We start from the raw sequence: 27,580 nt of genomic DNA on the forward strand, positions 1-27,580 counted from the left end.
TCACCATTCGCAGCATCACCCTTTACACCGCACAGACATATTTGGTCCTCCGGAAATATCCACAGCTCGGGTAAGCCAGCGCTAATGCAGCGACTGTATGGGTGGATCAAGTTAAAATGCAGTTTCCGGACACATTAGTCGCGTCTTTGACAGCCGTAGTGGTCTTAAAATAACGGCCCGATGGGAAAGTTTGTCCGGCAGCCCGGTTGCACTCTCGCTATCTCGGACCTTCGGCTCTAAAATGGCTGGCTGTGGGTCCGAGCTGGATCCGCTGCAGAGAGGAGGATCGGATCCGAACCACGACTGCTTGTAAATATACACGTTTATCTCTGATATTCAAGGAGGACGCCGGTGTCGCAGGTTCGAGCGCGCACCGGGGGGTACTGACATCTCGCACCTCGGACTGTGCGTAATGGCGTCCTCCTCGATTCCAATTGACAGCCCTCCTGCGAACATTTGTGACTGTAAACGAGTCATCTCCGACGTGACTGCTACTGTAAATGACCGGCTCCGTCAGGCTTGTGAATGATGAAGCTGTCAGATGGTGATGATTTTATTTGCTGTTAACTTGACCCCAATAATCGCCACTCCAAGACCATTCCTAAACAGAATAGTTTCAGAATGAAATGCACTTGTGCGGCACTATATTTGACCTCTTTATTGATATTTGTAATCCTCTTTATAGGTAATAGAATTAGGCATGCCCCAAAATGGATTCTCAGTTGGCTTCAGTCCTGACCAGTGGCAGTCTGGATGTCCAAAATGGCAGCCGTTGTTCAGGAGGATCCCTGCTGGTCACCCAGGAGTCCCCACATGCAGAGCCCTCTCCCCGAGGTCCAGCAGGTAACCACCATCCAAGCTCTGTCAAAACTATCAGGCAAGATGCTGTGTCAATCAACGGGAAAAAGCCAGCCATGGGCGGGACTTACAGGCCGGCCTCTCAGGAAACCAGCAGGAGTGCTGGGCCCATGCAGCCAATTAGAGCGAAGACTGCTGGGACGGCTCGACACAGTCAACCAATCAGGATTAAAATTGTCGTTCCCTCTCACTCCAAGCCTCCAGTCAGAAGCTCTAACATGCTCCTCACCAAAGACTTCACTCGCTCAGCATTCAGCCGACCACTACTGCTGAAAACTATAAGAAACAGTGATAATATCCCACTACATGCTGTCAAAAAAGAACAAGACATCACTGAGGTAGCTCACCCAAAGACTGAACCCCTCTCCTTGGAGGACGAGAGGCATGAGGAGTTATTGGACGCTAAAGTCATCCACACCGATTCATCATCAGACACTTTATCATCCAGCATCAGTGCAGCTGAAATACTGAGTCAACAACGGATCAAAGAGGAGAGCGTCGGGGAAGAGCTGGAAGAGAACATACCACTGTGTTTGCAAGAAATCTACTTGACGTCTTTGGGGTCGGAGGAACAGACAGAACCACTAGACTTGAGTTTGCCCAAGAAAAGTGAGAGCAGAGAGGAGAGATATGGATGTTTTTTCGACGATTTCGGTTTTGAAAGCTCGCTGATAATGGAGGTGGATGAGTACGACGGGGAGGGAGACAGAGATGTCGTGGAAGAAGACAACGAGCACTCCCTCTTGTCTGCTTCTTTCCTCTCCTGCTCTGTGGACACGGAAAACCATCTTTTTATAGATGACCAGGGAATCCCGTACACGCTGAATCAGGAGGGAGTCAAAGTTCCACAAGTTGACACTTCCTCCTCATATCAAGTGGAAGAGCAAGAAGTGGATAGGAAGGAGTCTTCTCATCCAGAAGCGCATCAAGCGCCCAGCTCAGTCCAAAGTTTAGAAGTTGCACTCAAGGCACCATGTGATTCTCCTGCACCTGCTGCTGATAGTGATTCATCTCCACCTGACAGCCAGATGATGATCACACAGATCCCGCAGACAAATATTCCAGAGCCAGAGGTAGTTGTGTCCAAACCCAGCAGGATATCAGTCCAGAGCCAGCCCCTGCAGATCCTAACAAGCCCTTCGTCTAATGCTTCCATTCTGCTCGTGTCATCGTCCCCTCAGCTCTCCACTGCTCCTCTCTCTCTTCCTCTTTCTGTCGCTCCATCTGGTGCTTCCACCCCGATGTTTCTTCTTCTTTCCTCTGTTGCTTCATCCACTGGGGAGTCTACCTCCACCCCTATTGCTGTTCTGGACCCGTCCACTGGTCAGCTGTCGCAGATCACAGCAGCTTCTGCCCCAGTCTCTCTTCCCTTAACTGCGTGTCAGGTCAGCCCTCTCTCCTCACTGAGCTCCAGCTGCCCTCCTGCTTGCCTACCAGGACTGACTCATGTCAATGCCAGCTCTCCCCTTACTAGCCCTCCTCAAAACGATCACACTCCCCTCGGAACTCAAGCCATATCTGGAGGAGACGACTCAAACGAAAAGCCATCGACTGCAACGCCAGCGGCTCCATCAACGGAGACGCAACAGGTGATGGACGAGCCCAACTCTGAAACTGAAACTTCGAACTCAGAGCATAAATTTGACACAGAACAATTACCCCTCAATGACCACATTTACTTTTCCAACGCTGCTGCATCTCCATCTCTGAATCTCTCGCCGGGCCACATGGACCCCCAGGACCAACTGGAGTCTCACTCTCCATCAGGGTCGCCCAACTCCCTCGCCTCTCGCAGGGTTCTGTACTGCCAGCTGTGTCCACGGGTCTTCTTTTACCTCTCTGACCTTGAGCGCCATGCCATCACACACTCTCAGAAGAAGCCGCATGTTTGCCAGCAGTGTGGAAAAGCCTTCAAACGCTCCAGCCATCTCCAGGTCTGTGCACACACCAGCACCAACAAACAGCATCTAGGTCATTTAGAATGTGTATTAGAATCTCAAATGGCCAAATCCAAGCCTACAGAGTTAGCTCATTGACAAGATGCCGACTGTTTGCCATTCACCGCAGACTTATCTACGTAGAAACCCTGTGCTAGGCCTGTCACAATAACTAATTTTGATAGATACAGGGTATTATTTTCAAGAATATTTTCAGACAAAATAATCCATCAATATTTTGTTAATGTAGCAGTAATAGCTGGGGCTGTCAGTAGGTTTAAAAAAAATAAAAAAATTCAATTTTGGAAAAAGAATAATCATGATCTTTGAATGTGTTTATAAACTGTTGCTGCCTCTGTATTTGATTAGGCAAACACAAAACTATTCATTGAGCTATGTCGTTTCAAAGAAATTAGTTTGCCAGTCAGGTGATTTTATTATTTTTTAATTTATAAATTAAAAACGAGTCGGACAAAAAAATATGATGCTGTTTGACAGCCCTAATAATAACACTTACACACTCTTTCAATTGTCTTACAGTTTCAGAAATGCATTCATACTCGGCCAACATAAAAACCACACTGATGTTGTGATTTTTGCCTTTGTAATTATCTTTATTTCTACAACATTGTTATGTGTTCCTGTTTCTCCTTTCGAGTGTCGCTACTTACTGACGGTTGCCAAGCTCTGCTTTCAAGAGGGTTCACTCTGTTCATTCCGCGTTGCTTTAAATACGCCTGGAGATGCATGTACGACCGATGCAGAGTGAATCCTCCTGTCAGCGGACGAAGATATGCTGCAGCAGCAGTGGCGCACAGGAGACGTGCAAATTCAACGCGAGCGTGCACATGGCCAGCAAAATGACCAGGGTTATTTTTTATAGTCATGACAGGCGTATCCTGGCCTTGATCTGACACTTTTAATGTCACAATTTATTTATTTATGATTTATTTAAACTATTGGACAATTAAACTGGGAGCATTTCACAACTCCAGTCACTTCATTGCTTACACTATTCTAATATTAGATTGTCTATGGTTGAGAACATGGTCATCCATCGCTAAATCCCGGTTACTTGATAAAGATTAACAGGAGAATAGTGACTAATTATTAAATAGCCAAGCACTCAGGGAGCGCCAACCTCCGACTAGCGGCTCACATCCACTAGAGAATATTATGCAGCGCAATATTATTTGTTCTACATTTAATTTATCAAATATATCCTGACTTGTATTTCAGCCTGCTGTACCACATAGCAATAGCTATGTGGTACAGCACGTTGCAGTCGTATTCTAGAATATGCTTGCACCACATGCATTGGAGAAGCAGGCAGTTGCTGGAGATTGTACTGCTGCTCTCTAAACAGAGAGAGATAATGCACCAGAACTACGCTGTAATGGAATCAGCTCTCCCATTATCAATATGTCCTGAAACAGAATTTGAAATTGAAACAGACAATTTCCTCCGGGGGACTCTCTCATATGTTCTGCTATGATCCTGAATTCAGCTAGATCAGTTTTGAACATCTGCTAAATCACTTACAGACATAGGTTTGCTCCTAAAAACATATTCTTCTCTGCACAGAGACACAAGCACATCCACACTGGCCAGAGGAATTTCGTGTGCACCATATGCACCAAACGCTTCAGGGAGGCAGGTGAGCTTCAGCGCCACCAGAGGGTCCACACTGGAGAGAAGCCCTACCAGTGCCAACTCTGCCACACCCGCTTCGCCGAGCGGAACACACTACGCAGACACACCAAACGGAAACACCCGTTCCACCAGGCAGCCATGAACATGCTGAGCGAGAAAAGCGACTGCAGTGGTGCAGCGGGAGCTCAGGAAGAGGAGGAGACGGCGGAATGGTACAGCTCGACTGTGTCCAACTTTGACAACTATGACCTAGACATGGAAAGTTAAAGAAAATGAGCACTTTCTTTATTTATTTTTATGATAATTTATTTATTTAATTTGACTAAATGGGCCAAAAAACAACGAGAGGACTTTAAATTTGGTCTGAGTTATATTAACTAGATCTGTCTTAAAATACATATTTATATAAGAATAAAAGTTTTCTCACAATTTATGGTTGGATCTTATATTATTGCTTAGAATCTTATTGTTCATACAATCCTTTGCTCTGTTTGTACATACATGAGAGAAGAGCGGCACTTCTGCACTAACGTGTGAAAGATATAATCAATCTTTCGACAACACTGTGAGTCATTTGCACTTATATTCCACAGGAGATGCTTTCTAGTTCGAGGATGCCTGTTGAATTGTTTATGTTTCATGCAATTGTTTTGACCAAACATTTTGAGTTCAATGCTATACTTTAATGTGAAACATGTTAACTTATTAAATTTCCACCTTAAAATATGTGGTGTTTTCTTTCTACTGTTTAAATTAATGAAGAGCGCACATGACAGAGACCTGATACAATGGTGTTTCACTAAAATGTGCAAATATAAACATGTTATTCACACACTCAGATTCAAACATTTGCTTTATGAAAAGGTCTATGATGCATCATTAGTACATAGGACATCATGATGCATTCACAAGGCTTAGAAGGAGGAAGGAAACTTGATGAAGCGTCCATTTGTCTGGTGAGGGCTCTCTTATCTCCTTCTGCGAAGAACACATTGATAGCAGAGTGGTGAAACATTGTTGTGGTATGGCGGTTCAAATGAACACCAAGGTCTTGGTCAATTCTAAGGCTGTGCCCTTGCAACTTGGTCCTCTCTGTACTCTGCCTCTTAGCTCATGTCTTGCTCCACCTCACCAAAAAGAGAATGGTTAGGTGCTCTCAATTTTGTTGCTGGTCCTTCCTAAAACTGAACCAGGCTTTTCACAAACCTGCTCTGCTGGTTTGTATCGTCAGGCCAGTCTATGAGGTCTAACTCCCATCCACTGTGCTCCAGTCCAAGGACTTACATATTCCTCACGTGAGAAGAGGCACATATTCTCCTGACAAGACATTAGAGCTTGTTGGAAATACACCTCCCATGTATCTCCGTCAGTCCGTTTACTTGTGAGAATGACTACTAATGGGAATTGTGCACTTATTATACTGTACTATATTAATATTGTTGGAATTGCTTGTGCTGCAAATAAAGAAGTTATTCACATGGACTGCTGAATGAGTGTGGAAGCAAGGGAGGAGAGTGAGTGTGGTTGAGTGTGCGTGAGAAAGAGAGAAGTTACAGATGGAGTACAATGGCGGGAGTGAAGCAGACACTGGAGTCCTGAGCAGACATGTCACTTGTTGGCAGGTCCAAGGTCACAAAGAGGAGGAAAGGAACTATCTTCTCCAGGGCTGGATGGAGCTGGTCCCGATAAGAACCACCTGGGTCTGAAGGAGGGGAGCGTATCTAGTGATCGTTGCCATGGTTACAAGGGAGTCAGCGACCAGCACTGGCGTCAAAAGCTGAGGACCAATCAGATGAGGACAGGGCCCACGTGGAGATCTTTTGTGTATAAAGGGGTCAAGACCTCAGATAGTTTTTTGTTGCTCTGTCTGCGGACTGCTGCTAAGACTAAGTCAGGTGTAGCTGCTGACCCACAATTCTGCATGATTTTTAGACTACTCTGTCAAGGTATACATTTCTTGGATGTAACTTGTTGGTTCCTTGGTAGTCATTCTCACGAGTGAACGGACATGCAGAGATACACCGGGGGTGTATTTTCAACAAGTTGTTCATGTTCATATTGTGACCTATGACGAAGCCATTGTTGAAGCTGAGGCATGGAACAGAGATTACAGATAGAAACAAAGTTGGAAAAACTGTTTCAAGGTCTGTTGTGCTGAAAAGTATGGTAGATTCATCAACATCACAATTTGACCTGTTAAAGGAGTGATACTTATGGATATGGTTCAGTTAATATTGACCATGGACTGTGACATGAATTTCATTTGATTTTACATCCACCTCTTGGTGAAGAATGTCACAACGCCTTGGGGTGCTTGTACACTGCCTGTATCTCCCAACAAGTTTGAGTATCAGAGGCATATCTTTGGTCACTGGTGCTGTTATTGAGCATCGCCACCACATCAGGTACCTGAGAATGTTTCTAGTGGCAGGTCTTAGGGCTATGACAGAAGACAGATGGCTAGTCTTGAGAGATCTGGACACTGTGAGGAGATTTGGATTCTTGCCTGCTCCACTGCTGTGGGATCTTTGGGAAAGAAACAAACAAAAATAAAACCCAGCAAATGTCATGTCTGTTGACCTATGTCCCTAATGTGAATATAATCTTTGGGCGACATAGATTTATTGATCCTAGCCAGAGCAGTTTCTTCTTCAACTCTGTTTTATATTCAGTAGTATTTTAAGGCTCGTTTTAATACTTGGCTTGAGCTGGAGATGTGTCAGAATGAAATTACCTTGAGGTTGTTAAGTGTCTCGCTCTCAGTCATACTGAGCTTATTAAGGTCGCTCTGATGTTCAGGTCATTATTCCAGTACTGATCTGTCACTGACGAAGAGAAACATTGACCCAAACCAGATAGCCTTAATTGACACCTCTGGGCAGTTGCCTCGCTGAGACTTCAAGGCCTGCGATGCATATTCAAGTCAGTGCGTGGGTTTGAGCAAAGTTATGGCAGAGGGCTCGAACAAAAATTACACAAAAGTCCTCTCTGTTGGTGTGTGTGTGTGTGTCGGTGACTACAAGCGTGAAGGGGAACATGCAGGACCTGAGTGTGGCAGTGGGCTGAAGTCATAAAGGTTGACCCAAGAAGATTTAATGAGGAGCCCAGTATGTTCCAGTTTTTTTCTTTAACCTTTGCCATTACATCACTGCTACGATGGGTTAGCGACGCGTTATTTTTGCATACCAGAGCCAAAAATGACAGATGTGATCCAGCCAGGACGGGTTCATTTGCCTGTCATTACAGATATCAGCCATGTGAGGGCGCGCTTACACTGAAAATGTTCGCCCTCAGAAATGGTGGCGCTGAACGTGAGCTATAAGTCTTGCAAACGGTTTTTATTCCTCTACTTTAATTGTCTGAAAAATAATGGGCGTTGTTTTAATATAGTTCTGTGTGTAGATTTATCTCCAACTTAATAGCTTTAACTCAACTTGAAGTGCCCCGGCCGTCTTTCAAACATGTATTCTCCGTCACGTATTCTATGAACAAGGTGCTACAGGCTGTATCAGCAGCTAGGGGTGAGAGGTGTGGGACACCCTGGAAAGGTCACATATTAGAGTCACAAATTAAGCTCTGTATGTGGATCGTCGGAGGAAACCCACGATAACTGAGACAACACACACAGAATGGCCCAAAGCCAGAGTAGCCTCAAGCCTGAGTCACTTGAACATGTGACTTTGCCGTGAGGCTGTAGCACTAGCTACTACCCTGACATGCAGCTCTGCTCCGTTCACAAGCCGGCGAACGCTGCATGAAGAATCATAAGATAGAAAGAAGATGTAATCACTCCATCTGGTTCAGAGTGTGAAAGAGAGTCTCCTGCGAACTGGACATGCCTGGAAAACTCCAAAATGCCCAGCCAGCTTAAGGTATTTATTGTATACCCTATATATATATTTTTGCCACAATGCAGTGTTCACTCTTTTGACTTTTCATCAGTGTAGCATTATGTGAAATTTGGCTGAGATAAACTGGTGAGCCAACAAGTTCTATTTAGGTCCCTCGTGCCCATAGCTACAAAGAGAAAGTGAATGTGGCAGAAGGAGAAGGTTAGCGCTAGGAAGGCCTCTTCTCTCTCTGCAGACATAGTGCAGGATTAACACTGGGAAACCGAGTGGGAGGGATGAGAGAAGCAGGTGCTAACCACAGAGGGAGTCCCGCTCTTAAGGCTGCACTGTAGCAGTCATTGGGGTAACAGCGGTACCAGCAATTACATCACCTTTGTGTCAATATTGTCGCACTCTTGTTAGTGCTGTTGCCGATGCAGTGACCGAAACAAAGTCAAAGGTGAGATTTTATTGCCATGGGAAACACAAAGGGGGTTACAAATGACTCTATTGAGAGCTGCTCCCTACTGATCTAGAAAATAATGGTTCCCATGAGGTGCACGCGGAACTGTGTTACTAGAATCATACCACCATTTTTCCACTTCTGATATATATATATATATAAATTACGATTAACTAATTACAACAAAAATGCGTTACAATATTTTAATCGCAAGAAATCGTTTTAGTTTAATTTAATTAAATTGAACAGTTTGCTCTCCAGACAACATGGAACCTCTGTAAGTGCAGGACTCCGTGGTCCACTGATCACACTGATGCCCAAGACACGTGGCAGCTGGGATGATAACAACAACAACAAACATGGAGGAATCCCTGAACAAAAGCAAACAAAAGCACCTGTTTGCTTTGGTTCAGGGATGTGTTTCACTACACAATGGGTTTCCACTACTCTGAATGGACTTGAAATTCTTATAAAATTGAAATTCTGATACAAATATTTTCAAGACATTAAAAGAGCTTTAGTTGAAATAAGGTGATATAAAAACTTGACTGTAGCCAACATTGTGATTTATTGTGCTATTGTCAAACTGATGCAAAATAAACAATATTTTGTTGTTTAAATGTATTAATGGGTCCATCATTTGATTCGGTAATATATCAAATTCGTTCAAATTGAAAAATGTGGCTTCTTGTGGCAAATATTCTTATACCATTAAACTGTGATTTGTTGAGATTAAATAATCTCAAATTCTCTCATTAATTTTTTTTTTTTTTTAATTGAATCCCGGGACACGCCAGTCACGTTTTCAATACGCAGGCAGCTCACGTGTCAAGCTGCCTGCTACACGGCAGTAAATAACATGAGGAGAGAGATGCACGTTTCTAGCTGAAAATACAGCCACTACTTTGAGTAGTGGTCTCTAGTCTCTGCTATAGATATACGGTATTAACCCTGCAGGGTCCACCAACGCGCAGAAATCACCGGTTAAAGAGAGCGAAATGAAGTTGCCTCACAAATGTGTCCACAGTGAGGACTCAATGTACCACTTTTTTTAAATCCTGTTGATAGGTCAAGTTAAACGACACTTATGACAGGAATTTTATAGATTTTTTTCTTTGGTGCAGGAAGAAACGGTACTGATGTGATGTACTGATGTTGCATTTTCTCTCGAAAGTCAGAAACGATCCTCAGGCGCGACGGAGCGTTGAGCCGAGTAACAGCAGCCATTTTAGTGCAACTACTGCCTCCAGATGGCAACACGAGACGTGACACACTGAGACTTAAACTTCTGCCTGGTAGTTTAAAAAAGTAAAATAATAATATAAATAATGGGGCATTCCCTACAATTTATTATATAAATAACAATATATCACTTTGCTTTGTTTTTCATACTTGTTGCTTTTTGTGTGTGGTTTTGGCTCCAATGGGTCAGAATGTGTCAAAGTAAAACATTGACTGTACATTCATATAACTGAGATTGTGCTAAAAAATGACCCCTAACATGGAAAAACTCTGGACCCCCAAGAACTCCAACCTCAAAATTGACATAAAAGGCAATGAGAGCAGTTGTCGGCTGCCAAATGTGACTTGACAAGTAACTTGTAATCTAACTTAGTTACTTTTAAATTCAAATGAAGTAACTACGTTACTTTTTGAGGGAGTAATCAGTAGTCGGATTACTTTTTCCAAGTAATTGTGGCAACACTGTGTGCGAGTGAGCAGTAGCGGTGAGAAACTAAACAAGTGAATAAGGACATTCAAACCCTTCCCAAATACGCATCATGCTAGAGAAAACTACCAAAATATAATCGCCACGTTAACCCGAAAATGTAATGAAAATCCATTCACAACTTTGAGCGCAGCAGTTGACAAACCAACATGTTCTGGCAAAAACATAACTTGTTCTTTGGAGGTCATTACATGAAGTTAGTCCGCTGTGTGTACAAGGAAATGGAATCTCATCAGTCTGCTGCAGTTATTCAACACTACCTCGCTGGGGGCCACGCAGCTCTGTGGAATGACAAAGCATGGCCATAAAACACTTTCACCGCAGATGTCATGCCACCAATTCAGTTTGTGAGCCACCAGGTGGCTTCCTTCACTGGTCACTGACTCAACCACAGAGTCAGATAATATCATAAATTCTAATTCTATAAATACCCTGGATTGTTACTACATAGTTGCTCCTGACAATCCTGTAGTTACTGATTATTAAAGGTAAACATTCAGCTCCAGTGACCAAAGTTTCTTCATGTCAGTGTCAGCGTTGTTCAGTGAGTTGAGTCCTTTTTATCCATCTGGTTGTTAAAACGGGAGTAAATCACATTTGTTCATCAAACAACTGGATGTTGCAGATAGAGACTTGAGATCAGAGCACATTTCTAATGTGACTTTTCAGAAAACTAGAGGTCTGAGGCAACTCTTCTCATTACATTTTCCCCCTGAGAATGGTGATGGCTTTTACCCAAAGTGTGGCCATCATCTTAGCATCTTTCCAGCCCTTGACTCTCATCTGGTGAATTAGACTAGCACAACTCACTAGTGCATCGCTGTGTCTGCTGAGTTGAGCATTGATTTGTCCCAGAATGCTGTAACCAAATTCTCCTGCCAGCTGATAACCACAGCATTTGATCTCCTGACATGCAGGAGCTCCTTCTTGACATGTATCTCAAAAGCTTTTGATGACTTGGCCTTTTTTTGGGAGAACACCTCCTGGTCATCTGGGATGCACCCAGTGTCAGGATAAAATGTCAGCTGTGGTCTGCGCTTGCCCTCTTTTGGTGTCAGAGTTATAAACTTCTGGCTCTCTGATCTTCAACTTTTGTGGTCTCTCCTCTTGTGCACCCACCAGGACGCCCAGTCTCCCTCTCTCTCTCTACCGTGTCTCTGACCTGCTGAAGCAGCACACACTGACTTGTCTGTCAAACTGAAGGAACAGGTGCTCAGACGACCTCACTTCCCCCACCGTGCCCACCACCCAACGCTGCACTACTAAACTACAGCACACATGCACAGATGAAAAGCTCACACGCGCAACTTGCTTGATGGGATTTTTGGGTTTAAAGAAAAGCCACTGCTGAGACTGTATGCTGACTTGGTGACCTATGACTCTGTAGTGTCACACACACACCGGCACATTTGCTAAGGCAGCACTAAATCATTTTAAGAGGCTGACCCAAAGGTGTTGTGAACGCAGCATCTCCGGCTGCACTTCATGATTTGATGTCCAAAACACTCCAGGGCCTTTTTCCCTGTCTTGAAATAAAACCTGTCTTATCCTTCTGTCACTTTTCTATTGGCCACATTATGTCCTCTCCTTAAGGGAGAGCGCTAACTCCTCTCCTGACAATGTCACGTAGAACTAACAGTTGTCATTGTTGTTTTCCGGATTTGATCCCCAATCGGTAAGCAAATGTCAGAGGGGGAGTGAAAGCCTGCTAGGTGTTGGGGGTGTGTGTGTGGGGTGAGAAGGGGGGGGGGACAAGGCCGTGGAGGGGGAGGGGTAAAGTTTCACAGTCGGTCACAGTTGGCACAGAGGATCCAGGTTGCAGAGGGGAGGACAGGAAGAGGGGCAGAGAGAGTGAGGCAGAGGTAGAGAGAGAAGGATTTAGTGATTTTCCATCGTAAGTAGAGGAAGAAACCACAGATCCTCTTCTCGCACCTTCAGGAAAACAACAGCCGAATGTGGAAGAAGAATGAAAAAAAGGATATGAAAAGAACATGAAAGAAAGAAGTCATCATTAAATACATTTCTCTCTTGCCCTCTCTTCCTCCATCTCGCACCTCTCTCAGTTTCATCTTAAATCCACTCAACTTTCCCCCGGGGACTCAGTTCTCTTGTTTCATGTAAGTATTCTTTTTCACTCTTTATTCTCAGAGCTGTATTTTTCTATGAAATATTTTCTGTTCCGCACATCAATCACTTGTTTGTTATTTCATCAAGTTATTTTGGAGAAGCGCCTCTCATTTAAGTGAGGAGTGAGGAGGAAATTTGTCCTTCTTCATCTGCTCTGTGATCGTCTGGGGCTGTGTGGAGTTCATGTTTGTCCGACTGTGAGTCTTATTCCTGTGTCTCACAGACTTTGTGGAAATTTCCTGGTCTGTTTAATCCTTGTTACTTCTGTGCGTGTGGGTGGGCCAGTGTGTGTGATTCGTGAGGCCTGCAGAAGCTCACTGCAGTGTTGCCTGCAGGTCTCAATGGCTTTGTGTGCCTTTATCAATATCAGTGAGTGTCTATCAGTAGATTAACAGGCATCTGTCTCCCTCACTCTTCTGCCACCTCTGCTCTTTACATTCCCACAGACAGAAGAAGAGGTCTCATTCCTCCTGGCAGACTGACACCAGGAATTTCCTCTTTCTCTCTGTTCCACTGCCGTCATGACGCTGCTGGCCTCCGAGAGGTCGCTTCTCATCCGGAACAAGTTCCGCTCAGGTGGGCAAACCCTTAAGGCAGCTGAGCCTCAACTCAGCCCAATTAGATGGAGACGGATTTATTTTCCCACAGCAGCGGCTTTGCATGTCAGGTATAATTGGACACATTAGCATCAATAGGCAGCATGGAAGTGTTTGCGCGGGTTATTGGCCAGTCAGTCACATGTTCGACCGAGTGATCAATAGAGTCAGTGTATTGATCACGGTGGATTGATACCCCACTTGCGCCAATGTCTTGAATGGAAATGAGCAGATTCACCAGGGGTTAATGAGTCTCTCTGACATGGAGACAATACTGATATAATATATTTTGTTACTGGACTGAGTCACCGCTATGATTCAGTCAATTAAGATTATTTAAATGACAATACTGGCCACAAAGGAACTGGTTTGCAGGGGAAGATGTCGGAGGACACTGACATCACCAGACAGAACACAATGAAGTGACTTTTAACTTTTTCTCAAAACTCAAAAGTTAATGACTGTGGCAACAAAAGTATGGCATTCATGGGTGTCTAGAAACAAACATGGCACAGATGATCTACTTCTCTGCAAAAGGAAGTTCGGTATATTCTTCAGAGTTTTGTAAGTGGACAGGATTATTCATCTACAATGTCTTCTATGAATTTTGTGGTGATGCACTGAGCTGCTCCAGGAAGTCTAGGGTCCTGCTCACAGGCAGCTCTTGGGAATGTCTAGTAAAATGGAAAGCAGAGGAAATGACATATAGGCTGTCCCCGAGGTGTTCAACCACCTGCTGGAAAACGTGATTCTTCAGGGCAGCTGCGCCATCAGACGTCCTGTCTGAATGTGCTGCTACTGTGTTCCACCTAAACATTGCTCAAGTCTGAGAGTAATAACTGATAACTACTAGCTGATAGCCGAGTAGGTGTGTTTGTGAAAAATATCAGTTACAAAAAAGTGGGAGGATTTTAAGTGAAGTGAAGCTATTATTAATAATAATATTGTTTAATAACTTAATTGTGTAGTTTGTGTGTCATGATCTTTTGTTCCCATTTGATATGAAGAAAATGAACATAGACCTGGAATCTGTGTAAAATACAGGATTGTGTTTTGAGAGTTCCGAGAGGCAAGCGAGTAGGAAGAGTATAGTTAGCTGCATAAATGAACATGACGTGAGCCAGAGACGCATGAGAGGCTCGTGGAGAGAGCGGGACAGCTGAAGGGGGGAAGGGACCAACAGAAATAGACACACTGAGAGATAAATAGTTACTCCCCTCAGCCCCTCATGCAGACACCCCACACTCCCGCGCTACCACCCCTGTGAGGTCTCCAGTCATGTCCCATCCAACATACAGGCTTTTTCCGTGTGCTATACCTTGCCTCACCTGCTCGCGTCTGTGTAACGGCATGTGGCATGTTGAGTGTGTGTCTGCTTGCAGCAGGATCTGTAATCTACAAGCTCTGCAAAGTCATGTGGTAACATAAGAACCAGAGCATATCATTTAACCGTGAGTGTGGGAGTCTTAAATGTGATTTATCTACCCAGATTATCTGTCCCTCAAACAGGTGATGTTATTCTACTGAGAGAAAAGTGGAAGTAACTGTTTCTATAATTCATATGGTAATGAATTACATGTTTGATCACACAGACACCATTTTTTTCTTTCAGTGCTGCAGTTGAGGATTCAGAACCGGAGACAGAGTGAGATCAATGCGGACTCTGGCAAGTTTTTAAATTTTGCTATTGAAATATAGGATGGTTTGCTGTGTTAGATTGTTTGCCTACCTACCAATCACAGTTACATGACGGCTCAGAAAACAGAATTATTCCGTCATTCCAGCTAAGACTGGCATTTTAAAATGCATTTATACGACTTAGTCTGAAGGAGACAGAGCAGGATTGTGAGTTAACCATGACAAAAACCTTAAAAGGCAACACAAAGGGAGGGCGAGAATGAGAACAGAACTCGACGTAATAAAGACTTGACCTTGATGAAAACAAGGCAAGATGATGACTTGACAAGACTTGACTGGACTAGACGATGACTGGATGATGACAATGACTAGACCAGATGTGACGAGACAAGACTTGGCTTAACTTGGCGAGACTATGACTTGACTTGACTTGACAGGGCAAGGCGAGGCAATGACTTGATGAGACTGTTTCCTGACTCGACATGGAGACTTGACTAAACTTGACAAGAAGACATGTCTTGGAACACCAGAAATAAACAACCTGACTAACAGATGAACGAAACAGAACTTGTGAAGCATGTCAGACTATGCCTGAATGTAGCCGTTTAGCTCGACTGTGATACGACTGTGCCTGCGCAAGCTTCCTTTGTGCCTTAGGAATAACTCCTAATAACATTCGATTCTGTTCAGTGGGGGTCACACACTATCAAAAGCATGACTCTGTATCATAAATATTTAAGAGTGATATTAAAGCCTAAAACCAGATTGGACTGTAGTCATAGTCTTATCAGAACTCCTCTTCAGAAATGTATGAATTTCAAAATTGAATCCAGAAACCTGTCGAAGGATGCTCTGCTCCACTGTGTTGACTATGATGACGGCTCCAGTGCTCAGATGGTGATGGCACCTAGTTTATCTGAATACTGAGTGCTGTATGGTGGTCTGAAATGTCTGTCAGCCGTGTTCTTCCTCTACTAACAGTTGAACTGGAAAGACTGAAGAGCTCACGGCGCCATCCCGTGTCACAGAGGTGTCATAACTCAATAGCTCAGTAATCTCTTGGATAATATCAGGAGAACATCCAGCAATCATTTGTCTGCGTGGAACCGTAACTGACCGACTGAACCACCTACTCTGGTCAAAATACATTAACCTATCTTGCTAGATTAACTCCCACCCACACAATCCTAGTTCCTTCATCTGCTGACTGACCAACCTGATGACGGCATTAGCGCAGGTGTGTCGGCACCAATAGGTCAAACCCTCAATAATCTACATTATAGTGTGGGCTGTCGACTGTTTGCCAAAAGGTTTATAAAGTCCGGGTTAAAAAGGTCAGCCGAGAATTGAAAGGTGACTGGTTCGATTTAACATGTTCCAGTTACGAGTCTTAAACCAAAAAAAGATGCAATTGAGGTTTACCTTTGTAACAAACTTTGCTCAAATAAAAAATGAATTGGCGGATATGCATATCTCACAGATGATGGAACGACAGGAGGTGAGATTAACAGGAGAATCTTATTAGCAGCATTTGGTTCTTTTTTCCCACCTCACTGTGGAGAAAAATAACTCTGTCAGAAGGCAGAGCTGTCTGATATTCAGTCACAGTTATGAACTCTGGGTTAGGAAGGAAGGATGGTGGCGGTCAAAATGGGTGTCCATGTGGATGTGGTGCACTGAGTCGATATTTACCTGGTTGCCATTCAGAGGCAAAAGTCTGTGAGTTGGAGGCCTCAGGGGCGAGGAGGAAGTGAAACTGTAGTAACCAGTCAAGGGATGATTTGATAGCAGGAGCAATTTTTGATTGACGTCATGTCCCCCTGGATGCTAAGTATTAATAAACTCTACCCTACTAAGTCAACTGTGTATAGCACATTTTAAAATGATGGCTTCGATGGGATTCAAAGATGGTACACTTGGAATGCAGGCATGCACTTGGCGAGAAAACGTCAAAAATAACAGTGCACTTTTAGAAATCATCAAAAAAGTACGAGGGGTGACTCACATCCAGAGACATTCTGCTCCAGCACAGGTCTTTTGCTGTCTAGCAGTGTCGCTCGTCGTCTCAGATGTTGTCTGAGGCCTGTGGGGGCCTGATACCTGTTGACTCCAAAGAGATTCCCGATGTTTGAGAAGCTGACAAGCGAAAAGGACTTTGTTGCTGCGCCTGTGCAGCTCCATTGTGTGCTATACCAAGCAAGCATTTTTCATATCTAGTTTTTGTTTGCCCCAGTAGGGTTAAAAACAGCAGCCTCCCAGAAACCAGAGAAGGACCAGGGTGAAGCTCTGGTGAGTATATTTCCCAAATGAATGTTGCACTTATCCAGCACCATCGCAGAGTCAGAAATAATGTGAAAGCATCAATGTAAATGCTCTGCTTCACCAACTACAGAATTATGTTTAGGTGTCTACATATACAATAAAAAAAAAACATTCTAACACTACATTTGCGCCTCCTATGAAATTTGATTAATCATCAGTACCTCATAAAAATATTTGTTGTCAGCATACAGTTTTTCAAGATAAAGATATTTTCAAGCAAAAATGCACCTCACTAGAAGTACAATTTTTTCAGGTTTCACAGAATCTTTAAATGCTCAGTCAGACATGGCTATAAGTTGTGTATCTTTCCATAATAAACATGACAAATAAATTGATGATTAAACATTTGATTCTGACATAAGAAAATATTGAGCATTTGTCTTATACTAGTGATCTCGAATGCAGTTTTGTCTTGACTCGGTCTGGAACTGGGTGGACTCTTTCTATTTCTATTTACGACCGTTCCAGACCGACAGAGAAAACTGACATAGTTGTTAAACCCAATTGGTAAAAGAAGGATTCTAGCTTTATATATCTGGGGGCCACAGTGGGTGCCGTTTTTTGTTCCTAAACAGGGCGATATCCAAACACCAATAAGGTGTACGAGGATATGTATGAAGACATGTGCTGCACTCACTCTACCTCCAAATATCTTGGTCTTGTCTTGGTCTCGATACTCCCCACCGCCGAGAAAATAGAAATGAGTGCGAGAGGAGGCTGAGCCCCTCAAAGTTGGTTATTTTCACTTTGTTGAGCTGTTTATGAGCAAAGCTCTTCAGTTTGCCCAACTTGAAATCCGTCTTTGAGCAGAACTATTTACCCCTTTCCAACCTTGCCGCTGTCATCTAGTGTCTGTGATCTCACTTCCCAATTAGCTGTAATGAGGTGTCATCTTCCCTTTCCTTCACAAAATAATATGTTGGTTTTATTTGAGAGAGTTCACCCTCCTCAGATATGTCTGTGCCACGATAGATGTTTGCCCTCGAATCTACGTCACAGTCTGCCTGGTTGTGACCTGCTGTTTTCTGATGCAGCACCGAGCGGATGATGCCACACAGAAGTTGCCCCCAAGTGGTCAGAACATTGACACTGCACCAGGTGAAGCTCACTCTCCTCTTCCATCTCACCACACACTATCGCCACCCACTCCCCTCCCCCACGTACACGCACGCACACACAGTGCATTTATCTCTTGGGTGTCATAGTGGAATGATGTGACGGAATGAAGTGTGTAAATCTGGCGACGGCTCTGCGTTTCATCAACGTCCGTCCGTGGAGACGTGTCCTTGCTGCACACCTTATGTCTTATGTCTAATGTCAGGCATTAGCATCACAGAGAGCTCTACTCTTGATATTTTCTCCGTGTTTAATGTTCCCTGTCTGCCCTTTTATTAACAGTGTGTGCATATTTTTATTATTCAAGGGACCAGGTTCCCTGTGGGCACTGGTGTTACTATTTTTGATGCCTGTGTTGTTTTGAATTTTGTCTGATTGCTGGTGGCATCACATCACAATTGCATCTCTTTTTTCCCTCCATCACACCCTCTTGCTTGTCCCCTTGTTCCCACTTATCCGCACCATTGCTCAATCTCTCTCTCACCTCCAGATAGCAGAGTATCCGGAGCCCAAAGGAAGAAGAAAACTCGACAGGCTCAGGACCTCGGTGAGAGGATACAACATCCGCCTGCAGATCAACAGCACAAACACACTCTGCCCTTGGAGAACTGTGAGTCCCCAAACATCTGCATGCACCAGCAGAGACCGGCGACCGTTTTTTCCAATCCACTCAGCTCGACTTTTGACCCCTACCTTCACATTTCATTTCCTCAGGCCCTGCCTCCTTTCAGCTGTCCTCTGATGTCTTCGAAGATGACATGTCCTCCAGCTCCTCCTCTTCACCCAATGAGCGGCACTGTGTGCACCAATCACCGGCCTTCTCCTTGCTACCAGGGCTCTCCGGCGACCAATTGCTGAGGGAATTCTCTGCTGCTGGTCAACCTTTCAGTCACAGTCCTGCTCAGGTGAAGAATCAATAGTTAGAATAAAACCAGCCTACAAATCAGCTTTATTAATCGCATAAAATAAAACCCTGCAAATGTTAAGACAATCTAATCCCCTGCAGTCTGGCTTGCCTCTGCTCCCGGCAACCGAGGGCATCAGACAACCAATGTGCGTAGCAACTGGTGAATCAAATGCCATGGTTACCTCTGGGAGACCCAATGGGATCTTCCTGACTTCTCCAGCCACGCCACTGCTGCCAAAGGTAAAGTGAGAATCTCTCAGCATTGCATCATCGCACATGAGAGAAGTGAGTGATGGAACTAGAAAAGCACTCAGAGAGTGCCGACCTCCACCAAGCAGTTCAGTTCCATTTAAAATGATATCGATGACATTTAACAGACATATTCGAAATCCTCTAGTTGCACAGCAGGTGGCAGTAGCATTCTGGGACTCACATACAGCAAACAGGGCTGAAAAGTCGGGAAACAAACCCTTGAAGAGGTATCAGACTGATCCCCCTCCTTGGCAGTGGTGATAAGAGGGACAACATCTGTAAATATTGAACAGATTAAACCGGTTAACACTGTATTGGATTTTCATTTTGTGAGTCAAGTTTCCAGGGAGCTGAAACCGGTTGCCGTTTCATGATGGTTTCAATAGTTATCGAGCAAATAATGTCCCTCCCCAGACTGGGAGGGTCATGGTATGCCTGGAGAGACCATCCAGAGCTAGTTCAACGCATCTGATGATCAAGGGTTACTTTGTGCTTGGTGATTGGACTGAATGATAACTTTGACATCTTAACATGTTGTGATTGATATGCACATTCGAGCGTTACACTTCAGCTGTATTTGTGAGTGTATTTGTGATGACGTTTATGAATGAATTTGTTTCAAATTTTAAAGTCATTTTGCCTGCTGGAGTCGAAGTAGCAGCAGGGTGGTCCAATATTTGTTAAGGTACACATTGTACTCCGCAGCAAGCTGCTCAGCATCCATTACTGTCAATGTGTACCTCTGGGGGGAGTTTTGCATTTGCACCACAGGTTAACACATTCATAAAAGCAGCATGACTGCATGTCGCTACAACCACATGCTGTCAACCGAAGGCATTTGTTCATTTCATGTAAGAGTTTAACCTTAACAAAGGTGAATCGCTGGCAAATGACAGCAGATGGAGAGACATTCTCTGTTTTTGAAAACTTCATTTTCCGATTTTAAGATCCACCAGTGCATATGGTCTTTTTTTTGTGTCTTTGCAGACAGCACGGCCTTCTACTCCCACCTGTTCTCCATCGTTGTCAACCCCCCTCACGTTTAACCAACTCCCCCATCCACGGAAAACCAGGGAAACCAAACCCAAGATGAAGAAACTTAAGTATCACCAGTACATTCCTCCAGACCAACGTGGAGTGTCAGGAAATGGAGGTACGCTTTCATGGCTACTGCATGTTGTTGATTCCATGGTTTAATATACATTGTAAGAAGAATAAAAAATAAAAACGTTACTGCTGTAACCATAGTTTCTTGCTGAGCTGATGCACGTTTGGGATTTCATCTTTGAATGGTGTTGAAGTGCAACTAACCAATTTGAGCGTCTTTTAAAACCTTCTTTAATTTGAAATATTTAGATTCGAAAATGTGCACCCTGAAAATGACAGTGAAAAAACAGTGGGCTGTGTTCTCGTAGCCTCTCGTTCAACTTTTTTAAAGCAATAACTTCAACATGGAGCGTCAACATGAGGGACTTACTGCATCATTGAGAGGAGGACTGTAACATTTGAAACGTATGCGTGAGTCAGTTGGATTTGGAACCTTAGTTGCTCTTCAAAGAGGGAAACATTTGTTTCTTGTGCCACCGACTGTTAGAACTGTCAGGAAACCTGAAGGGTCTTGCTGACGAATTCTGCAGATACAAGTTGGTGATCATCTACGATCATCACCTATTGATATCAAAAAGTGTTTTTCATCATTTTTCACGAGGTTTTTTCCAGATAATCAATCCTTCAGTTGTATCCACTTTGCCGCTCTCTGTGTAGTCTCCTCTGAGTTCAATACAGGGTTGTGAATGACTCATAGGGTCTTGATTTATTCAGCAGTGCTGGATAAATGAGCTTCATGCACAGTTGTTTTCACACTTGTATCCAAATCAAAATCCCTATATAGTTTCTAAACTATACAAGCTAATGTCACAACATTTCAGAGTGCTGCATATGTCTGCTGCTGTGAAGTGTGTGTGAGAGAGGTGAGGGTGGATACATCAGTTTGTAATGGGGCACTACTGCATAAGTCGTGACTGTTCAAAATGAACAGAAAAGATGAGAAAAAAAAATCTGGGAAAGCTGCACCCAAGAGATTCGTGCAACTTCAGTGGATGGTTTGTGTTGTCAGCACGCCAGTCCATAGCCACATCATCCTCTGTGCTAAGACACAGTAACTAAATCCTCTATTTTATATTTCAGTGGGAGGAGCCAAACAGAAGGGCCCTACCACAGTCCAGCCTTTAGACAACCTCCTCAAGCAGCAACAGGTTTTTCTGCAACTGCAAATCCTCCAAAGCCAGCAACAGCAGCATCAACAACAATGCACGCTTGTCTCCAGGTACCAGCCAGTGTGCTGTAAATTCTTATGTACTGTCCATACGGAGACGCTACTGTCATAAAAGTTTTGTGTCAGATGGTCACTGGAAACACAACCTTTTGAAACTGGTTCCCAGAGTTTTATCTTTGTATGCAACTATGTGAAAACTTGATGCCTTAAATTGTGGCTCAACAGCGGCCGTGACGTTTTGCTTCACAAGTATGTCTCATTCTCCATGCTATATACTGTCAGAAACCAAGAACTACTTGGACGCAAGTGCATGCAGTGACTAGCGATTTAGACACTTAGCGTGGACAATTTATTATAAAAATACACTATACAAACAGGAGGAACAGGTCAGGACTATGCAACACATTTCCAGTGGCTGGACACCTATACACAACATAGCTGGATTTTTTCCCCGAAACAGATTGGCTAGCTAAAGATGCTTTCTCGTGTGGACAATGCCATAGTCATCCTTGCAGAATGAGAGGTAACCATCTTTTTTTGCTCTAGTGGTGACTGCAATGACCTTGGGAAGTCCTCTGGAGCAATGTCATTAAACCCTCACCCTGATGGAGCCACAACAAATCACACACCTGCGGATACCAACCCCATGTCCAAACCAGAACTCTTGCCTGCTAACCTTGATGACTTGACAGTCAGTAAACAATTGAATCCAGCCAACCAACCACACAGACTCATGAAAATCATCATAATGTCTACCTTTCCAGGTATCAGAGTTGAGGCAGCAGCTTCGAAAACGGGGCCTCCCTGTCTCGGGAACCAAGCCTACTCTACTGGAACGTCTTCAGCCCTTTCAGATCCCCCAGGCCTGCCTTGCCCCTGCTCCACTCTGCCAGCTAGGAAACAGTATAAATCCTCTTAATCCCTGCCATCCAATAGCTGCCAACCGGAGCCCAAGCTCTGGCTCTGGACCGGACTCACCAAGCAGCAGTCCAAACCAACAGATATACATTCAGGATCAAAGTGTCCCTCTTGGGATTCCAGGTGAAACCCGTAATGGTATTCCGATAGGTTTCTCCAATGTGGTTCCAGTCAGCCTGGCAGGTGAGCAGTGTGGTCTTACCAACACTGTGTACATTGCACCAGCCAGTACTGCCTCTGGAACGCCAAGTCCCACTCTACCAATGTCTTCATCGTCACCCTTTCATGCTGGGAACCTTTGGCGGACAGATAATGACCAGCAGCATCAGCAACAGCAGCATGAGCTAAGTGTGGAGCTGGAGATGAGGGAGAGAATACGGACCCGGCCCAGAGACCGAGCCGCCAACAACAATGAGGTAAGAGACATATTCATTGCATAGTGGGAGGTATGAACGCGAAAGGTTGTTCAAAATCAATGTTTTTTATGTTATGCCAGTCTTGTGGTGGATCCCTACATCCATTCCTGCAACAGGATCCTGGATGTTCCAATGGGAAAACAGAAACCGATCCCTCAAGAGAAGTGTTGTTTACACAGGTAAGCAGAACTTCACGTTTTTTCAAATCTCCTACCTTGGCCTGTGCTCATTGCCCTTCTCTGTTTTTGAATCAGGTGTTTTGTAGCCAACCTTGTCACGTGATTGACCAGAACTTTGAGTTGCCAGTACAGATTACAGCCAGCCCTGATCAAACTGCACCCACTGTCCGAAGTTTGGAAGAAGAGCTGCAGGAGGCCATCCAGAAAGCGCAGGTGAACACCTGACATGAACGGTTATGACTGCTTCTTAAGGGAAAATTTCAGCATTTTCTTATGTTAACAGATGGACCCTATGCAGTCAATTGATGACATATTGGATTCAACTGAACTGTACTCAACTGGTAAGTTTAAGGGCGGTTTCACACTGCAGGTTCTGTCTCGGGTGGCCTGAGTCCGATTCAGCCCCTTTTCTCCTAAGTTGGCAGCACTCTGCACAAAATAGCTGGTTTGTGACCCACGACAAAGCACGTCTCAAGGAAGTTGTCATCAGTCGGACGACAACCTTTAGCTTGACTATTGTATTTATTTGTCAATTCTTAACACTACGAGTCCTCGTCGTCTGAGATATGAACTGATGACGGACCTCTGTCATGGCTGTAACAGAATGTGGCATTTCACAAACATGAAAGAGTGTTGTCATGTTTATTTTACAAGGAAATTGTGGCTGCGTAATACAGAGCATTTTGATTGATTCCAGCTGCTCTCACAACATGTCGAACAAAGTGAGAGAGATTACTGATGATGGAGAACATTTTAGTCACTGAAGTACAGATCCAGATGTCCAGAAATGCAGAAACGATCAATGAACAGTCTGGTGATCTTCAGTAACTTGCAGACAGCTGTGCTGAAGCGAGATCACAGCAGTGAAAACAGTTACTGTAGAGCACTGCATTATTCTTTTAAGCAAATCTCTCTGTGAGATGTTTATCAGCCTACTAAAGGCGAAAACACGTTATAAAACACACGGTCACATTGTGAATCCTGGACTGCTGCACTGCGCTCCCGTTCCCAAGCACCAGTTTCCTGCAGCGGTGGCTGCACACCTTAGTGTTCAGGGCGTATGAGAAGTTGTTTTTGAACAATGTTGTCCTCCCAGACAGCAATCAGACCCTTCCTTTACTGCGCAGCATTTATCAGGTTTGTGTGGAGTCGTGCTGTACTAGTACGCTGAGTCGCCTGAGGTTAGCTCACCCCTCGTGGATAGTTAGAGACAAGGTGCAGCTCTCCAGCAGAGATCAAGTCCGCGGCCAAAACCCGGCTTGCTTGTGCTCACGTCTCGGACTTCTCAACATGCTTTGTCTCGAAACAGAGTGCGCAGTGTGAAACCACCCTAAAGAGCTATGTGATTAAAAAAAAAAAAAAAAAAAAAAAAAAAAAAAAATATATATATATATATATATATATATATATATATATATATGTTACAGTGTTTTGTGTTGTACATTTATCTGACGTTGAAGTCAATATTTTTTGCTGACAGTACTAATTGTTCTTCCAGATTGTACCAATATGTCGGATCCAAAGTCACCCAACCACCAACCCGTTGTTCCAGCCTCTTCTCCACTGCCCGATCGATCCCAAACATCTCCTGAGGTCACTAAAGATGACATCCCCATGCCCTCACCCCTTTGCTCATCCCTCTTGCTGGAGCTCCCGCCTTCTCCCGCTGTGATTGCCCCAAGCCAAACGATGCCTGCCCCCCCGCCTCCACGAATTTGTTCCTCTCCTCTGTCCTCTGCTGCCAGAAAGTCACGGAAGCGCCGTGCTCCGTCGACATTTGACGCTGCAGACTGGCTTGAAACGCTGACATCTGGCTTTCGACCACTTACCCCACCGACGGCACCGTTTGTCGAGACTGACTTCAGTTTGGATTCAGATCTGAATGTCAACCGAGTGTTGGATCTAATGATAGAGCAGTGGTGAGGACGATGAATGCAAACTGGTTTGTATGTGGCTTTAGTGAATCGAAGGAAAGCACTGTTTTTAGAAGAATGTGAATGTTTGCACACCTACGAGGGCACAAAATCCATTCATCCATCCATTTGAGTCTGGTTCCACGCAATGTCGAGAACCTGACTCACTGGGAAAATTGGCTCAATCCAAGCTTTAATGTAGCTGCACATACACACTACAGAGCTTCTTAAAAGCACTCTGCCGTGCTGGCAAACCCATCAGCGGATTTACACACTTGATCGCAGAAACAACGAAAAAGCTGGTGACATATTAATCTAGAGACAGTTTGTGGCTTCACTGGGAGAATTCTGTTTCTGACTTATCTCCAAAACCTGTTGTCGTACTGGGTTGAAAGTAGCCCCTGGTGTTGACTCACTCATTGAGTCTCAGCCATTCGTAAAGCCCATTTAGAGTGTGTAAAGCCAGGCAGAGCACACAGCTTGTGTGTGGCTCCAGACCTTAACCCCGGTGCCAGACACACAGTCGGCATGCCGAGAGAAAAAGCTGGCTGCGGCTACAAACAAGCTGTGTGTGTGTGTGGTCATTTTCAACCTAGTGTGTGTGTGTTTAACATGTCAGTGTGTAACTGTGCACACTTTCAGGTTTTTTGTTGAACTGGTCAACATGAACAATCCCATGTCTACTGACTTGTACTTTACGGTGTGATCAGTGTCAGCCTGTGTGTGGCCGATGTGAGAAGAAGTGTATCTACGATCCAACCTTCCAGCCCACTTTCGGTGCAGTTATACTGTGTAATCACAAGAACAGCCACATTATATTGCACCACCAGTAGCGCAATCAGGGAACTGCCACCAAAAATAGTCTCCATACATACACAACAATCAGACAAGTTTCCTCATCAGCCTGTTGAAGTGGTTGGTCATTTTGTTCTCTGATTAACCCCCAACTGAGTCTGGCTCACTATTTGGAACCTGAAGTGAGACCAATGAAGCCGGAAATAGCACTTGCTGTGAACACTAACAGTCCGCGAGTGATGTGTCTGACCATTGGAGAATCTTATTTCAGGGTTGCTCTTCCTACTAGGCAGGAGAAAAACTGGAGGTCAGGTTTGGATGGAGAAAATCTAGACTTACGTCATGTACCTGTGAAGCGGTGCCCCTGAAGCCCAATGTCTGACGCCCGCTCTGTTTGCTGATTTTATGTGACCAAGATGGATTGTTTTGATTGGTGATCTTACTTTTATATGGAAATTGTTTTGTTAATTTATTTGCTTGTGTAATGAAATCCAAAGCGTGATGACCCCCTTACTCAACTCCATCATCCATAATGAAATAGCCATTACTACATGCTGTAGTAGAGACAAGAACACATCGACAGTCAGTTTGGCGAGTAGTGACTGGCCTGCTCTGGAGGGAGAGGAACTCTCCTTATCAGATGAATCCCCGAAAATCGTGCGATTTTGCTCATTTTCATGTCAGTAGGGTGTGTGCAGGAGGACTTGTGTAAAGGGCACAGCTTGTGACAGATGTGGGGTCACACTCTGTCCATGTTTTTCTATGTAAATCTTGTCGTGTCACCAGCTGCCAGCCTCTTTCTCCGATGACGTGCTGCTGTCCTGCCAAGCAAGACAGTGGGCAAATTATTGGAGCGAGAATTTGTCTTTGTCAACACAATAGCTTTGTGATGAGGCCGCTATTGTTCGGCTTTTACAATGTAGACAATAAGAAATGCAGCAACATGTGGACGGGCGGCCATGACAATCATGGCAGTCAATACATTTTGCATGCTGCAGACAAAAAAAAAAAGCCTCGGCAGGAGAGTATGATGCGACCTCCTGTGACTTCCATTGCTTTACATTATCCTTTTGTTATTTCAATTTCCTAACATGCTGCGTTCTTTCCTGTTCCTAAGACACCCCAGACGAACAAACATGCACCTCTGAGTCAATGGATGAGGTCATCTGGTTGCCACAGGAGCATGTGCTGCAGTCATGTGCCTTTACTTTGTGAACCGTGCAAAATGTTTATTTATTCTGTAACTTATTCAAAATCACGACATAAAAATTAAAGTCTTAATAGATTTTCTATTTCTCTTGCATTTCTGTTGAACAAGATACTCAGCTCGGCTGTTCTAAAAATGTTTTTATTTGCTTTGAAGACATTTCACAGGGCACTATGATTCAGCACTTTTGACGCCTAGTGAAATTCGTGCCTTCCATATGTGAGGGGATTGTGACACTGACATTCATGGTAGCACTTATTCCACATTAATCCAGGTACCAGTGGGTGAAATTAATGACACAAAATACCTTTTATTTTACCACAGGTTTGCTGGGCTGAGACCATGTCAGCTTCCTCCACATTCACCCGACAGTGACAGAGGTTACACAACGGCCCAGAAATGCATGCAAACATCGTAGTCCGACTTAGTCCGACTACTGGAGAGAAATA

The 27,580-nt window shown here is 44.2% G+C and overlaps 2 protein-coding genes across 5 annotated transcripts; both read left to right on the forward strand.

The window, feature by feature from the left end:
• Nucleotides 1-14: 14 nt before the first annotated feature.
• LOC128771977 (B-cell lymphoma 6 protein) lies at nt 15-5,181 on the forward strand. Of its 2 annotated transcripts, none has more exons than XM_053887917.1 (3): nt 15-70; nt 686-2,792; nt 4,380-5,181. In XM_053887917.1, exons 2-3 carry the CDS (start codon nt 711-713, stop codon nt 4,713-4,715), a joined length of 2,418 nt encoding a protein of 805 aa, XP_053743892.1. In that variant the 5' UTR covers nt 15-70; nt 686-710; the 3' UTR covers nt 4,716-5,181. The 2 variants fall into 2 exon arrangements, with proteins under 2 accessions (XP_053743892.1, XP_053743891.1); XM_053887916.1 differs by lacking the exon at nt 15-70 and adding an exon at nt 79-309.
• Nucleotides 5,182-8,189: 3,008 nt separating this feature from the next.
• si:dkeyp-69b9.3 (myocardin) lies at nt 8,190-27,135 on the forward strand. 3 transcript variants are annotated; one of them, XM_053888309.1, is made up of 17 exons: nt 8,190-8,320; nt 12,534-12,587; nt 13,044-13,173; nt 14,806-14,859; nt 17,068-17,120; nt 18,188-18,251; nt 18,760-18,879; nt 18,984-19,174; nt 19,276-19,416; nt 20,416-20,581; nt 21,616-21,754; nt 22,250-22,394; nt 22,468-23,037; nt 23,118-23,216; nt 23,292-23,429; nt 23,500-23,557; nt 24,715-27,135. In XM_053888309.1, exons 3-17 carry the CDS (start codon nt 13,119-13,121, stop codon nt 25,137-25,139), a joined length of 2,418 nt encoding a protein of 805 aa, XP_053744284.1. In that variant the 5' UTR covers nt 8,190-8,320; nt 12,534-12,587; nt 13,044-13,118; the 3' UTR covers nt 25,140-27,135. The 3 variants fall into 3 exon arrangements, with proteins under 3 accessions (XP_053744284.1, XP_053744282.1, XP_053744283.1); XM_053888307.1 differs by lacking the exon at nt 8,190-8,320 and adding an exon at nt 12,275-12,332 and having other exon boundaries at nt 12,409-12,587; XM_053888308.1 differs by lacking the exon at nt 8,190-8,320 and having other exon boundaries at nt 12,305-12,587; nt 13,048-13,173.
• The last annotated feature ends 445 nt before the right edge of the window (nt 27,136-27,580 follow it).

This window comes from Synchiropus splendidus, chromosome 15 (genome assembly GCF_027744825.2).
Source record: "Synchiropus splendidus isolate RoL2022-P1 chromosome 15, RoL_Sspl_1.0, whole genome shotgun sequence".
Taxonomy (NCBI): domain Eukaryota; kingdom Metazoa; phylum Chordata; class Actinopteri; order Syngnathiformes; family Callionymidae; genus Synchiropus; species Synchiropus splendidus.